The sequence below is a fragment of the Uranotaenia lowii genome, chromosome 3 (genome assembly GCF_029784155.1).
Source record: "Uranotaenia lowii strain MFRU-FL chromosome 3, ASM2978415v1, whole genome shotgun sequence".
Lineage (NCBI taxonomy): Eukaryota > Metazoa > Arthropoda > Insecta > Diptera > Culicidae > Uranotaenia > Uranotaenia lowii.
Window position 1 is genome coordinate 295,681,682 of NC_073693.1, and position 12,060 is coordinate 295,693,741.

At 35.1% G+C, this 12,060-nt stretch overlaps 1 protein-coding gene across 1 annotated transcript; it reads left to right on the forward strand.

Moving 5' to 3' along the window:
* The first annotated feature begins 228 nt into the window (after positions 1-228).
* Positions 229-11,510, forward strand: LOC129753613 (cytochrome P450 4c21-like). Its single transcript, XM_055749447.1, has 6 exons — positions 229-586; positions 10,075-10,327; positions 10,388-10,514; positions 10,589-10,786; positions 10,845-11,265; positions 11,329-11,510. Exons 1-6 carry the CDS (start codon positions 229-231, stop codon positions 11,508-11,510), a joined length of 1,539 nt encoding a protein of 512 aa, XP_055605422.1.
* Positions 11,511-12,060: the final 550 nt, after the last annotated feature.

Below are 12,060 nucleotides of genomic sequence, written 5' to 3' on the forward strand. Positions count from 1 at the left end.
CCTAAAATTGTTGTAGAAATGGTTAAAAATTCAAACCCAACGAACTGTAAACTAAAGCGATAGAAAACGTTGACTCTTTCACTAACCGTTACCAAATTCGAATAATTAAGAAGCGTACCCACGGGGATGGCCAATCTATTCACTTTCGAAGTCCTCTGATCTTCAGTTATCAGTTGGTGTCGCTAGAGTTCGGTTATCGGAATCGGCTGGCCATTTCCCGTGTTTAAAATGGCCATCCATCTGTATCTTCTGTTTACGGCCATCGTTCTGGCCCTCGGATGCAGCTGGTGGCGAATTCGGGCCAGGAGGGCTTTTGCCAAGAACATTCCGGTTAACATCAACGATATCATGTTCATGGGGATGGACATGACGATGTTCTTCCGGGATGCGGTTGGGCGATTTGATTACTATAACAAAATGTTCCTGAAACATGAGCGAATGTTTGTGGCCATGGCTGGACCACTGTTTCATTTGGCTCTCAGTCATCCGGATTTAATTCAGAAGGTGTTGAGCCATCCCAAGTGTCTGGATAAGCCGTATCTGTACGATTTTGTGGAGTTCGAGTTGGGGCTTTTTAGTGCGAGATGTGAGTGATTTTTGGCTATCAGTTGGGCAGGCTTCGGACGACTCCTGAGGTGTCACTCATAAGTGCAAGAGCAAAGCTTCACAAAGAGGAGTGGAACCCACGCTCTTGTGAGCGCTAAACCGCACACACTCTGCTCATGCTTCCCGGAAAATAAATGTTCGACACTCACTTACATGAGTGATGTGTGCTCCGTCAGTGTAGCTCTTAGAGCGTGCTCTTAGGGAAATTAAGTGTGTTTTTAGGAAACCGTCCTTCCCATCATCATAGCAAAAAAAGACGCTCATCAATGGAATTCTTTAGGCAGCGCTTTGAAAGCAAAGCATGCAAGCGCTTGGTGCCGAGATTCAAATTCCAATGGTTTAATGAAATTTATGTAATGTAAAGTAATTGTTTACAGTTACTCAAAAACATATATCTACATTATTATGACAATAGATGAATGGGGAAAATTTCATTATCAAATTAAAAAAAACTTGTACGTACATTTTGATAACTGTTTGATGTCACTTGACTTAGAAATTGCATAAAACATCTGGCACTGCCATTTTTTTAGATCTCTAAGGGATTCATATGGAATATTTAAGAATTTCACAGCTCGCTGAAAATCACATGTTAATCATTTGAATTTTCATAATGCATATTAAACTATGTTTCAGAAAACCGAAAAAGTCCCTCAAAGTCAATTTTTGCAATCAAGTTGTCTTTCAATGCCTACAAAATGATGATAAAATAATTTCTCACATCTTAAGTTAGTATCTTAAAGTTTTTCATTTTCATTCAAATTTAAAAAAAAAAAAAAATTAAAAATAACTTAAAAAATCGAGCAGTACAAATTTTAACATTTTTCGATGCCGTAAAATACTTTCCTTAGTATGACGGATTGGCTTAATGATAACACCTACAAACTATTTTTCTGGTTTAATTTTTCTGTAGTATTTTTTTAGTATTTTTTACCCCTAAATGTATGCAGCATCCTTATGTTCACAAAAAAATTCAAAAATCAATTTCTTCTTGAAAACCTCTCAAATAAAGACAAAAAAAATTTCTTCTTCTTCTTCTTCTTTCTCTACTTGAACTGCATCGCAGTTCGGGTTGTAAGGGCCAGTGGCTAAGACTATATGCCCAAAAAATCAATTTCAACAGATCCTAAATTTACTGAAATTGGTATTTTTATGTTTAATGGTTTTTATGGCATCAAAAATTTATCAAAAACAATACATTTATATACTTTTTCATTAGAATTTTCATTTAAAACTAAGTTTGTTGCATGTTATCACTTTTTCTTAGTATAGTGAAAATCAAATGTATTTTGAAAATTAAAAATAACTGAAAAAACCAATAATTTTTCTGACTGCGCCAATTTGATATCCCATCAACCTTGAAACTTTAGATGTATTAAGGTTATGATTATCTGTGGACGTGGGTTATTTAGAAGCCATTTTAGTTGAAAGTGTTGCATGTTGCCCCAGTTGACGATATGTTATTATTTTAAATTTTGTTAAAAATACTGTTTTTCAAAAAAGCATATTTTGGTCAAAATTGTAGCCTGTAACAATTGTTAGTCACATAGAACTCCATGAAAACGACTTGTTTCTGACAAACATTTAGGGGCATTCTTTGCTAGTATAGGCTAGTGAGTATTGATTTTATTTCACGAATTCAAAACATTCTAAATCCAAAAAAAATCTTGTTGATAACACCCTCGACACTAGCTAGCGGACTGCAAAATTAACTTTCAATGTTCAATCAGCACCACTATACTGCAGATGACTTATGCTACCTTTACTACCGTTGGGGAGCAATTTAGTTTCACCCGGTAAAGAACTTTCGGATCGGTTCTAAGCGTGACTTGTTTGGTTTGTTGTTTGATAGAGACTTATATTAAACCAAAGTATATTAGAATATATTGTTCTCATCTATTCCGGCTTGATGTTATTATCTTTTTGATTCATCTTCCAACAGCTGGATACGAACCAAAGCGAACAGCAAAATCAATTAATTACTTGGACGCACATTGTGTACACCTTAGGAGTACTCTTTAGGTGACGCGCTTATAGAGCGCTCATTTCAATTTTGAGTGTTTTCTGAGTGACGAAAAACGCTCCCTGTGTGTATGGTCACTCCGCTCCTATCGACCACTCTTGCTCCGCTCACAACTAAATTCAAAGAGCGGAGCTGATTTTTACACCGCTCTTGTTGGGCTCTGAAAAGAGTTCGAAGCCTGCAGTTGGGTATATTGGTGAATTTGGAATTTTGATACGGAAGATATTGTCGTGAATTGGAAATTTTGATTCCGATTCATTTTAAATCGTTTGACAGGTATAAATGAAGATTCAAAACTGTGAAGCCGAGCTCAAACTAAACAACACAGTGGCGTATGACCAAAACAAAGTTTAAGTTTTTATGGAAATATTCAATTTGTAAAGGTGAAACAGTCCAAATCTAAGCACCAAGTATTTATTTGGGGAGCCGCAACCAGAACAAGATTCAAACTTAAAGCTCCACAGACAGCTCAAAATTGTTATTTGAAGCCGTACACAAGCGTCCAAGGCTGTATTCCACTAGGAGTCTCTTCTTGAATCTGATGAATCTACTCTGGCAATCAATGCATTGATTGAAGGAACTCCAAGCTGCATTCATAATCCACAATCATCTTCTTAACCTAGGAGGAAAGTTCATATAACGCCTCATGTGGCTAATACGCGCCACTCGTGTTTTGGAAAATCTTTAACATTTTAAGCCTGGAAAATATTACCAATTTAATTCGAATGTTGTGATTGGCCATGGCAAGTATGAATTATAACTAAAATACCGCTGTGTCGTGAAAATTTCACAATTTAGCTCTCTTTTTATTTCAAAGTAAGTTTTAAAACACTTTTAACAAGGTGTCACCAAAAAGAGTAAAATAAATAAGACAATACTGACACATCGATAGAGGAGAATCTAAACTACCATTTTGTGCTAAAAAATCATACTGAACTCGCTAAAATAAGCTTTTTATGAGTATATTTTATCGCGGTTTATGCAAACATTTTAATTTATTAGAAAAAAAAATTGCACAGAAGATAGTAGGCGATAAAATTGGATTCTATCTACAGTACACAAAAATGATAAATCGATTAAATTTTTATCGAAAATTTGAAAACATAATGAAAACAATAGTTGATAAAACTCCAATCTTCTATAAGTTATTGCTTGCACTTGTTTTTGTTAAAATGTTCGAAAAATTTATAAAAACTTTCATGTGAAACTTTCATCAAACTTTATTAATTGCCCCTTCTGATTTATTGGAACAATTGGGGTAATAAAAGAAGAATTTGATATTTGTTCAGTCCAAAAGACGTTATTTTTTCAGTTAACGATGCCGAACACTGCAAAAGACATATTGTGCATTAAAATCAAATTTTAGAAACCTCGTTGGTGAACTGACAGCAAAACACAGGCTTCCGGCAATCTAGTTAATCATTTTTCTTTATCGGAAGTTAGAAGTCTGGACTTCCGCAGTAAAATTTAGTGCTGATGCGATAATATCTCCAATCATCAGCTTTGTTTGATTGTTTGATTGTGTTTTCAACGGTGCAATAAATGGGACTACTTCTTGCCGACCCATGCCAATGACCCATCCATGGGAGAAGGGGGTTTCAAAATTCAAATTTAGCTAGAAATAATAATAAGAGAATTGGTTTCCAAAACCATTTTCCTAATTATGATCATTACAAAGACTCGAGTAAATAATGAATTTTACTGAGACCATTCAAAATGAATCAGAAAGAAACATTCAAATATACACTTTTTCCGGAAGTCATTAATAAATTGTTCAGAATATTCCTTATTCTGAATGATAAATAAGCTTGAAAATATATTTTTAACAGTCTAGTTAACAAATTTGAAATCAAAATAAGCAAAACACCAGAAAACGAGTACGAATTAAAATTTCAATGGATCAAGAATCAGTAAAACAATAAATCTTCGGACATAAAAATCAGTGCTGAAATAAATAACCTGAACCTTCCAAAGCTGTTCGCAAAATATAAGTTTCGGGGAAATTTGACTTTTGATTTGTTGTTATTCCTGTGGCCGCAAATGTTGACCGATTTTTATGATTTTGGATTCATTGTGTAGGTTATTTATTCTAGTTTCTAAATATTTTAAAATAAAGTGAATTTGTTCTACAAGGATGTCTGTAGTTGGTTCCAACTGAAAAAAAGTCCAAAAAAACAATTTTATTTTTAAATTGCTTATAATTTCTGACAACTGAGAGTATTTGAGTGCTACTTTGATCTCTGGAGTTGTTAAGAAGACATCTATTTGATGATGTATAAATATGGGGGGGGGGGGGTCCAATGAACATTTCGACCACTATTCCGGATTTTCCGGTAGAAAACAAATCTAACTCAAGACATCCAATTTTGTCTTTACAAAGCTGTAGGGGAGATGAGGACATAATAGCCACCTTAAGGAAAATGCTTATTTAACCATAGAGAACAGCTGTAATATGTGAATTACATCATTGTTTCGTGTTCAGACACTCAAATAGTCTATTGCCTAATTGGATGAAACTTGAAAAAGTAGATAAAAACGTTTAAAAATGCATTTTAAAAAATTTTGCCGAAAGCTGAAAACCAGTCACTGTAGAGGCATAATAAGAAACCCCCCGAGGCAGTATGAGCACCATTAATGAAGGCATAATGAGCGTTTTCTGCCGGGGATTCTAGCAGCAAATTCGACTCGATGAAGTCAACTGAATAATAGAGCTACAGCTTGACTTGTATCGTCTGACGATTTGGCCTATTGGTTAGATGTCGGAGAGTAATCAGTAGGCTCGAGTTCGATTTCTGGTGGAGGTGATTTTTTTTTTCATTTATCATATATGATCATGATTGCACTAAACGGTGAAGGGTAGATTCATCAAACAAAGCAATAACAAAATAATCTAGGTATGTTTATAGAATTCAAATAATTAACACTTGCTCATACATTATGTTTCTGGTGTTTTGTTTGACGAAACAAGTCAAGCTGTAGCTCTTTTATTCAGTTGACTTCATCGAGTTGAATTCGCTGCTAGATTCCCCGTCAGAAAACGCTCATTATGCCTTCATTGATAGTGCTCTGTTCGCCTCCAGTGAACAAATTAAAGTAAAAACGCGTTTTAAAATTGATTAAAGTGAAAAATCAAAAATTTTATGATGCTGAAAATTGAGAAACAGTGTGTAGATCATGTTGCAGTGCGTACATTTCAGATCAAGATGATTTAAAGGTCATAAAGGCTTATTTGGTGGTGCTCAAAAATTATAATATTTTCTTCACTTGAGAACCTAGCTGGTTATTATTTAATATTTCTGTAAAGATGAAAAGGATATTTCTTTTTTGGTGAAAAATTATTACTATAGGTAGTACGAAACAAGTCCTTATGAAAATTTGTTTAAGAAAATACGTACTTATGAAGAAAAAAGGAGTGCTTATTATGCCCTGGGTGCTCGTTATGCCCTCATCTCCCCTATCTCATTTCTCAATGAACCGATATTCCATACTTGAATATTAGTTTTTTCTCGTTAATTTCATCTACATTTTCATAGAACATATTTAATCTCTCAAAAATTTCAGTTTCTCAGCATATTGGAATGATGATTAAGATGCTTTGAATCTGCGCTTCGGGTCATATTGACCCAAACGGCTTTGGAGGGTCAAAAATGAAACCAGATATAATTCAAAGAAATAGAATTCAAACTCCAAAATAATTTTTGGATCTAGTCAGGCATAAAATATGAATTTAAAAAAGAAAATAATTAAACACAATTTGGAATCAAAATTCTCGAACAGGAAGAAAATTTCAATTTTTAATTCAAGGGAATTTATGCATAACACATAGGTACCTAGTAGCTAATATAGTTGAATTTAATTAAATGAAGAATATATTAAAATTTGTTTCAAGAGGGCTAGTGCTAAAATAACTGAATATGATCATTTTTTATATTTGATTCAGACAAAGTCCAGGTTGAGAATTGATTTCTTGAGCAATCACTTAAAAACTGATAAAAACAAAAATATGTAGTTCTAAGTACTTATTTGAAATACTGAAAACACAAAAAGTACAAATTTATTTAATATTGTTCATGAATACTTAGTTTTGGTGGTGCAACTTTGAATAAATTTTCGAATTTTACATATCAAAATCAAGATCTATAAAAAAATTAAATAATATATAAATAGAGGTAAAATCTTGTATGTATCTGAATATGTTGTCGCCGTCAATTTCAATAATGGGTCAAGGAAAAATAATACAAAACATGTTCTTTCTTTTTTTAAATTAAGTTTTAAAGGCTTCTAAGAAAATCATGTGTTAAAAGCACAGAAGTTCAGAATTGAGAAACAAAGACAAACTTATTTTTAAAATTTAGAAATGGGACTGTTAAATTATTAAAGTTTGTTGGAAAATTAAAAACATCATTTAGATGGAAAAAAATTAGTTTTTAGAAGGTTACTTTTTCAATAATGTTGTCTGACAATTGAAAATTTTAACTATAAAATTTAGCAACATTTTATATGCCAATGTTTGAATGATTGTGACTTGAAAAAAAAAAGCTTCCTGAGTTCGATTTTGTTTCAATCTAGTTTTGTTGGTATGTATTTATTAGCTCAAAAATTAATCAGATCTGAATGAGATCAATCATTGATATTTGATGAACAAACAAAACATCATGAAAGACAAGATTTTTAACTTGTTTGTCTTTCTTGATTCAATCAATGAATAAAATTCCACCAAACTTTAGAGGAAAAATTGATTTAAAAAGGTAAATTCTACAAGTTTTAGAAATTCGAAAATATAACGTTACAAGTATTTCGGACATACATAACTGAATTTCTTAAGTTTTATTTTGTTTATCAAATTTTAATTTGTTGAAGACTGAAAATCAGTGTGATTTCAGTTTTGCTTATATCCAAAAATTAATTTGGATCAAAGTTACTTAAAAATATTTTTAAACAGCGACCCAGAGATGGGTCTTGACTCAAACATTCAGTCAGCGAAACCTTTTTTTTGTAGAGGAATGAATCCAACTGTAAGTTGAAATTTCAGGGACTAGACAAGATGAAAATTAATGTTGAAAAGCATGTGAGTATATGAGAAGGCAATGCAAATCTTGCCGTGCTTAAAAATGTCCAAACTTGATTCCAACTTCCGTAAGATGAAATGATGGGAATAGAAATAGACCAAGAAAAATGATTATGATCACATGGGAGAGCTATTCCCTTCATTCCGATTGACATCGACACTCAACCAGTGTAATATTCATACGCCAGGTTGGTCTCCTGTTGTAGAATGTTAAAACATGGGCCCCGGAGAGGCGCAAGATGTGGGTTAAAGTCCTACCGAGAGACAAGGCGATTTTTTTTCGCATGTTTTTCAACATCAATTTTCTCTTATTTAGTCCCTGAAATTTCATCTAAGCTGGATTCATTTCTCTACAAAAAAAAAATTCTTTAAAAAGTTCGTTAAAATTCTCGTACTTTACAGATAAGGTATAAGAAAATAAAAAGTATCCTTTTATTTACTAGGTCTTCATCTGATTGATGTCTTTGAAAACCTTTCTCTTTGCCTTGAGTCTCCTCTTCATGATTGCCCAATACTTCTTAACAGGGTTGGTCGGCTCTTCTCAAACAACAAAGAGCCGGGAGTAACCTACACTGTTTTCAGTTCGGCTTCCGAGTGTAATCCTCTTTCGCTGATCGTGCTCCACTCGTTACCCGAGTTTACACGAGCTGTAAGTGACTCGGACGGCAAATGTGAGAGCATTTGCATCCGAGTGGGAGAAAAAGAATTCTAAACAAAGAGCGCCCTGTGTTTCAGTCATACACTTCAGAGTAAAGAGAGAAAATAATATTTAGACTCCCACCACACAACGTAGAAAAAATATAAACAATTTCTACTCCGCTACCATGCCTACTGCTGTTAGCTGTTTTGAATTTTTTTTGCAAAAGGTAGCGTTCGAAGAAGAGGTGACAGGTGGTTTCATCAAAAAATTAGGACACCTCGAAGAACAAAAACCAGGATTTTTCAGGACCCCAGTAGATTGGTGGAAATGAAATGCAGCTCTTTTTAGATTGCATAAATTAAGGCGAAATATCGGTGCAGTATACGCCTTAATTTATGCAGCAGAAGAGATATGAAGTTAGGTGGCTTTTAGTTTATACCGAAAAACACCGTTCATCATTACCATTGGTTTAAGAGGTTAAACTGTTTTTATTGCAAAATCAATAGCAATTAAGATCAGGACGGCTTCTAGAAAATCAGGACACCGCTGGGAGCTTTGATTCGGAAAATAGCATCTTTTCTCGTGAACGTACCAAGAATAAACATGAGTTAGCTCTCGAATTCTCCTCAGCACATTGCGCAACAATTTTTTTCGGAGAAGGGAATTCTCTTCATCAGCGGATATGAATGCTCTCGCTCACTCTTATGTATTGACAATCTCACTCTTCATTTCAGTGCGATTTATCTCTCCCCGCACCGATTGGGGGAGCAGACGAAAAAAAATTGCACTCTCTTTCACTGGACAAGCCGATCTGAGGAGTTTTGCCACCCATGCTTCTTAATAAGGCGAAACTGGGGGCAGATGAGTGAGTTAAGATTTTTCGGAACAAACTGTATCCCTTTCTTTGCATACCATTCTTGAAAGTTCTTGCTGCAATGACAGCTAGCTGAATCTGGCTATAAACATCACGGGATGGTCGTGGGATCGAATTAGCGACAAAATTCGTTTTTGGAGACAGTCTTTTTGGTATAGTTCCAACGCCATTCTCTTATTTGTAACGAAAACTTTCGTTGTTTTTTGCCTTAGCTGCAAATGCCCTGCCAAATCAATTGTTTTTGGTCCGATTCGACTGTTTGCTAGCTCGATACAACTCAATTCCTTCCCAGAGTCGAATTCTCCTCACAGTACTATGGGAAGCATCGAATTTTCAGGCCAAATCAAGGTCCGGAATTCTTCTTAATCGTCTTCAAAATCTTACCACGCAGTTTCCGGTCGACAATTTCACTCCGATGATTTTCTTGAGGCTTCCGAATCGTTGTCAATGTTTCCTTATATCGTTGGATAACGCGCCATATTGTATTTCTGGGCAATTTCAGCTGCTTTGCTAGTCTAGATGGATTAAATTTAGCAACCTGCGGCCTTAAGAGTAGTACCAATCAAAGGTTAAAAGTCTTTATAAAAGAGACAATCAAAAGTCGATAGACAGTAACGACCATCATGTTTTTCAAAATCAAAAGAATTGTTTGTAGGTATATAACAATTTATACAACCAAATGATTGCTAAAATATCTTTCATTGTCATACTTCCATTAAATAATTTCCGTATTTGAGGTATATATTTTTTACACAAATGATAAAAAATTCTTCTGAAATATTGAGTCTCAGGTCCAATGCTGTAAAAACTTCTGCTGATGTTCATCTGTTTAAAAATCACAAGAAAACTTTTTCAATTTACAGATCACCAATGGAAGCGGGTCCGGAAGGCAGCCAACCCCACATTCAACCTCCGAATCCTGCACAGTTTCATTCCGCTTTTCGATACTTGCTGCAAACGGATGATCAAACGCCTCAAACAAAATGAAGATGGAGCCACCATCGATCTGTTCAAGTACACCTTGCGAGCAAGTGCTGAAATGGTTTGTGTAACAACGATGGGCGGAGACGTTCTGCAGCACAAGGATTTGGACGAGCTGATCCATTATACCGATGTGTAAGTTGATTTTTTTTCCTGATGTTTAAGGTCTACTATCTGATAATTCTTTTTGACTAGGGCCATGGATCTGGTGAGCGCGAGATTTTTGAACCTACATCACCATTTTGACATTGTTTACATGCTGTCCTCGAACTACTGGAAAGAAAAGGCTTGCCGGAAACGGATTGTTGAACTATCCGTGCAGGTGAGGTTTTTTTGCGATCAGATTTAATTGAAATTTTTATATTTACTAACAATGTTTCAACAAAATACCAACAGATCATGAAAGATCATCGAGCAAAAATGCAAAGGGAAACCGCCAGTGGCTCAACCGCCATCAACAATGTCGACTCGGAAACGGATGAACCACTGCGAAAGCCGGTCATCTTCATTGATCAGTTTTTGTCGGAATCATCCAAGATGGAACCATTTTCTGAGGAGGAAATCGTCCACAATGTGGCCACCTTGTTGGCAGCTGTAAGCCTTTTATCAAAAATCTTTACTCGACTGCTCCCAAATTTTAAAACTTTTACAGGGTAGTGACACATCCGGAAACGTAACAGCACACGCTGCTCTTTTCCTGGCTATATACCCAGAAATTCAGGAAAAAGTGTTCCAAGAAATCAACGAAATCTGTCCGGACGAAAGCGTTGAGATTACCCCAGAATTGCTGAAAAAACTAACTTACACGGAGATGTTCCTCAAGGAAACGCTTCGTCACTGTCCAGTGGGACCAAACATCGGGCGCAAAAATCTTGTGGACATTGAACTTGATGGAATTATTGTCCCTGCTGGAACAACTTTCCTCGTCTCGCTGCATGCGCTCCACAGGCAAAAGGCATTCTGGGGACCGGATCCGGAAAAGTTTGATCCGGATAACTTCTTGCCCGAACGAGTGAAGGATCGCAATCCGTACGCCTTTCTACCGTTTAGTATTGGAGCAAGGAATTGTATCGGTAGGTTTGATAAAACATAATTCCGAGAAGGCTTTAATTGACAATTTTGTTTTTTCGTTTTAGGTGAACGGTACGGCATGATCAGTATGAAGATAATGTTCATCTATATTGTGAGGAACTTCAAGCTGCACACTAAGCTGAAACACGAGGAGTTGAAATACAAATTCGACATAACCTTAAAGCTTAATTTTCCACATGCCGTTCAACAAGAGCGAAGAGAGAAATTAATTGATCTTTCGACATGACCAAACTTATTAAGGTAGTTAAAATAAACGTGATTATTGAGATTATTTATTCTTAGATTATTTCAAAGTCTTTGTGATATATGAAATTGAAAAAAAAAAAATAATGAGTACATCAATAAATAAAATAGTGTTCAGAAAGTTGACATGTGGGTTCTAATATTCCCACACTGTGTTGTATTTGGAATCTAAACTTTTTATTCAGTGAAGCATATGGTTTGAGCAATTTACTATTCGAAATGCGAAAGAATTTTCACGTGCCTATCAATTTTTATCATTTTGCATATTCGTTTGAACTCATATATCTACATCATTTTGTATATAGATATTTAGTTAGAGCATTTTAATTATTTAAATTAGTTTGTTATTGCGAACTGTCAAACAGTGAATATTTCGTGTCCGTTTTTATCACCTAGAGCCGTGTATTGAAGTGGTATCGTTTCAACATCGAAGTACATCCGTCCAGGTCTTCGAGTCCCACATGACTTCTTTACGCGAATTATGCACCCTGGCTTCTGAAGATGAAAATGTGCTGGTCTGTGGTGATTACAAT

What these genes read in the sequence shown, in the direction of transcription:
- LOC129753613 (XM_055749447.1), top strand. Translation starts at nt 229, where the DNA reads ATGGCCATCCATCTGTATCTTCTGTTTACGGCCATCGTTCTGGCCCTC. An exon ending in TTGTTGAACTATCCGTGCAG is followed by an intron (nt 10,515 to 10,588) that starts GTGAGGTTTTTT and finishes AAATACCAACAG; the next exon opens with ATCATGAAAGATCATCGAGC. An exon ending in TGGCCACCTTGTTGGCAGCT is followed by an intron (nt 10,787 to 10,844) that starts GTAAGCCTTTTA and finishes AAACTTTTACAG; the next exon opens with GGTAGTGACACATCCGGAAA.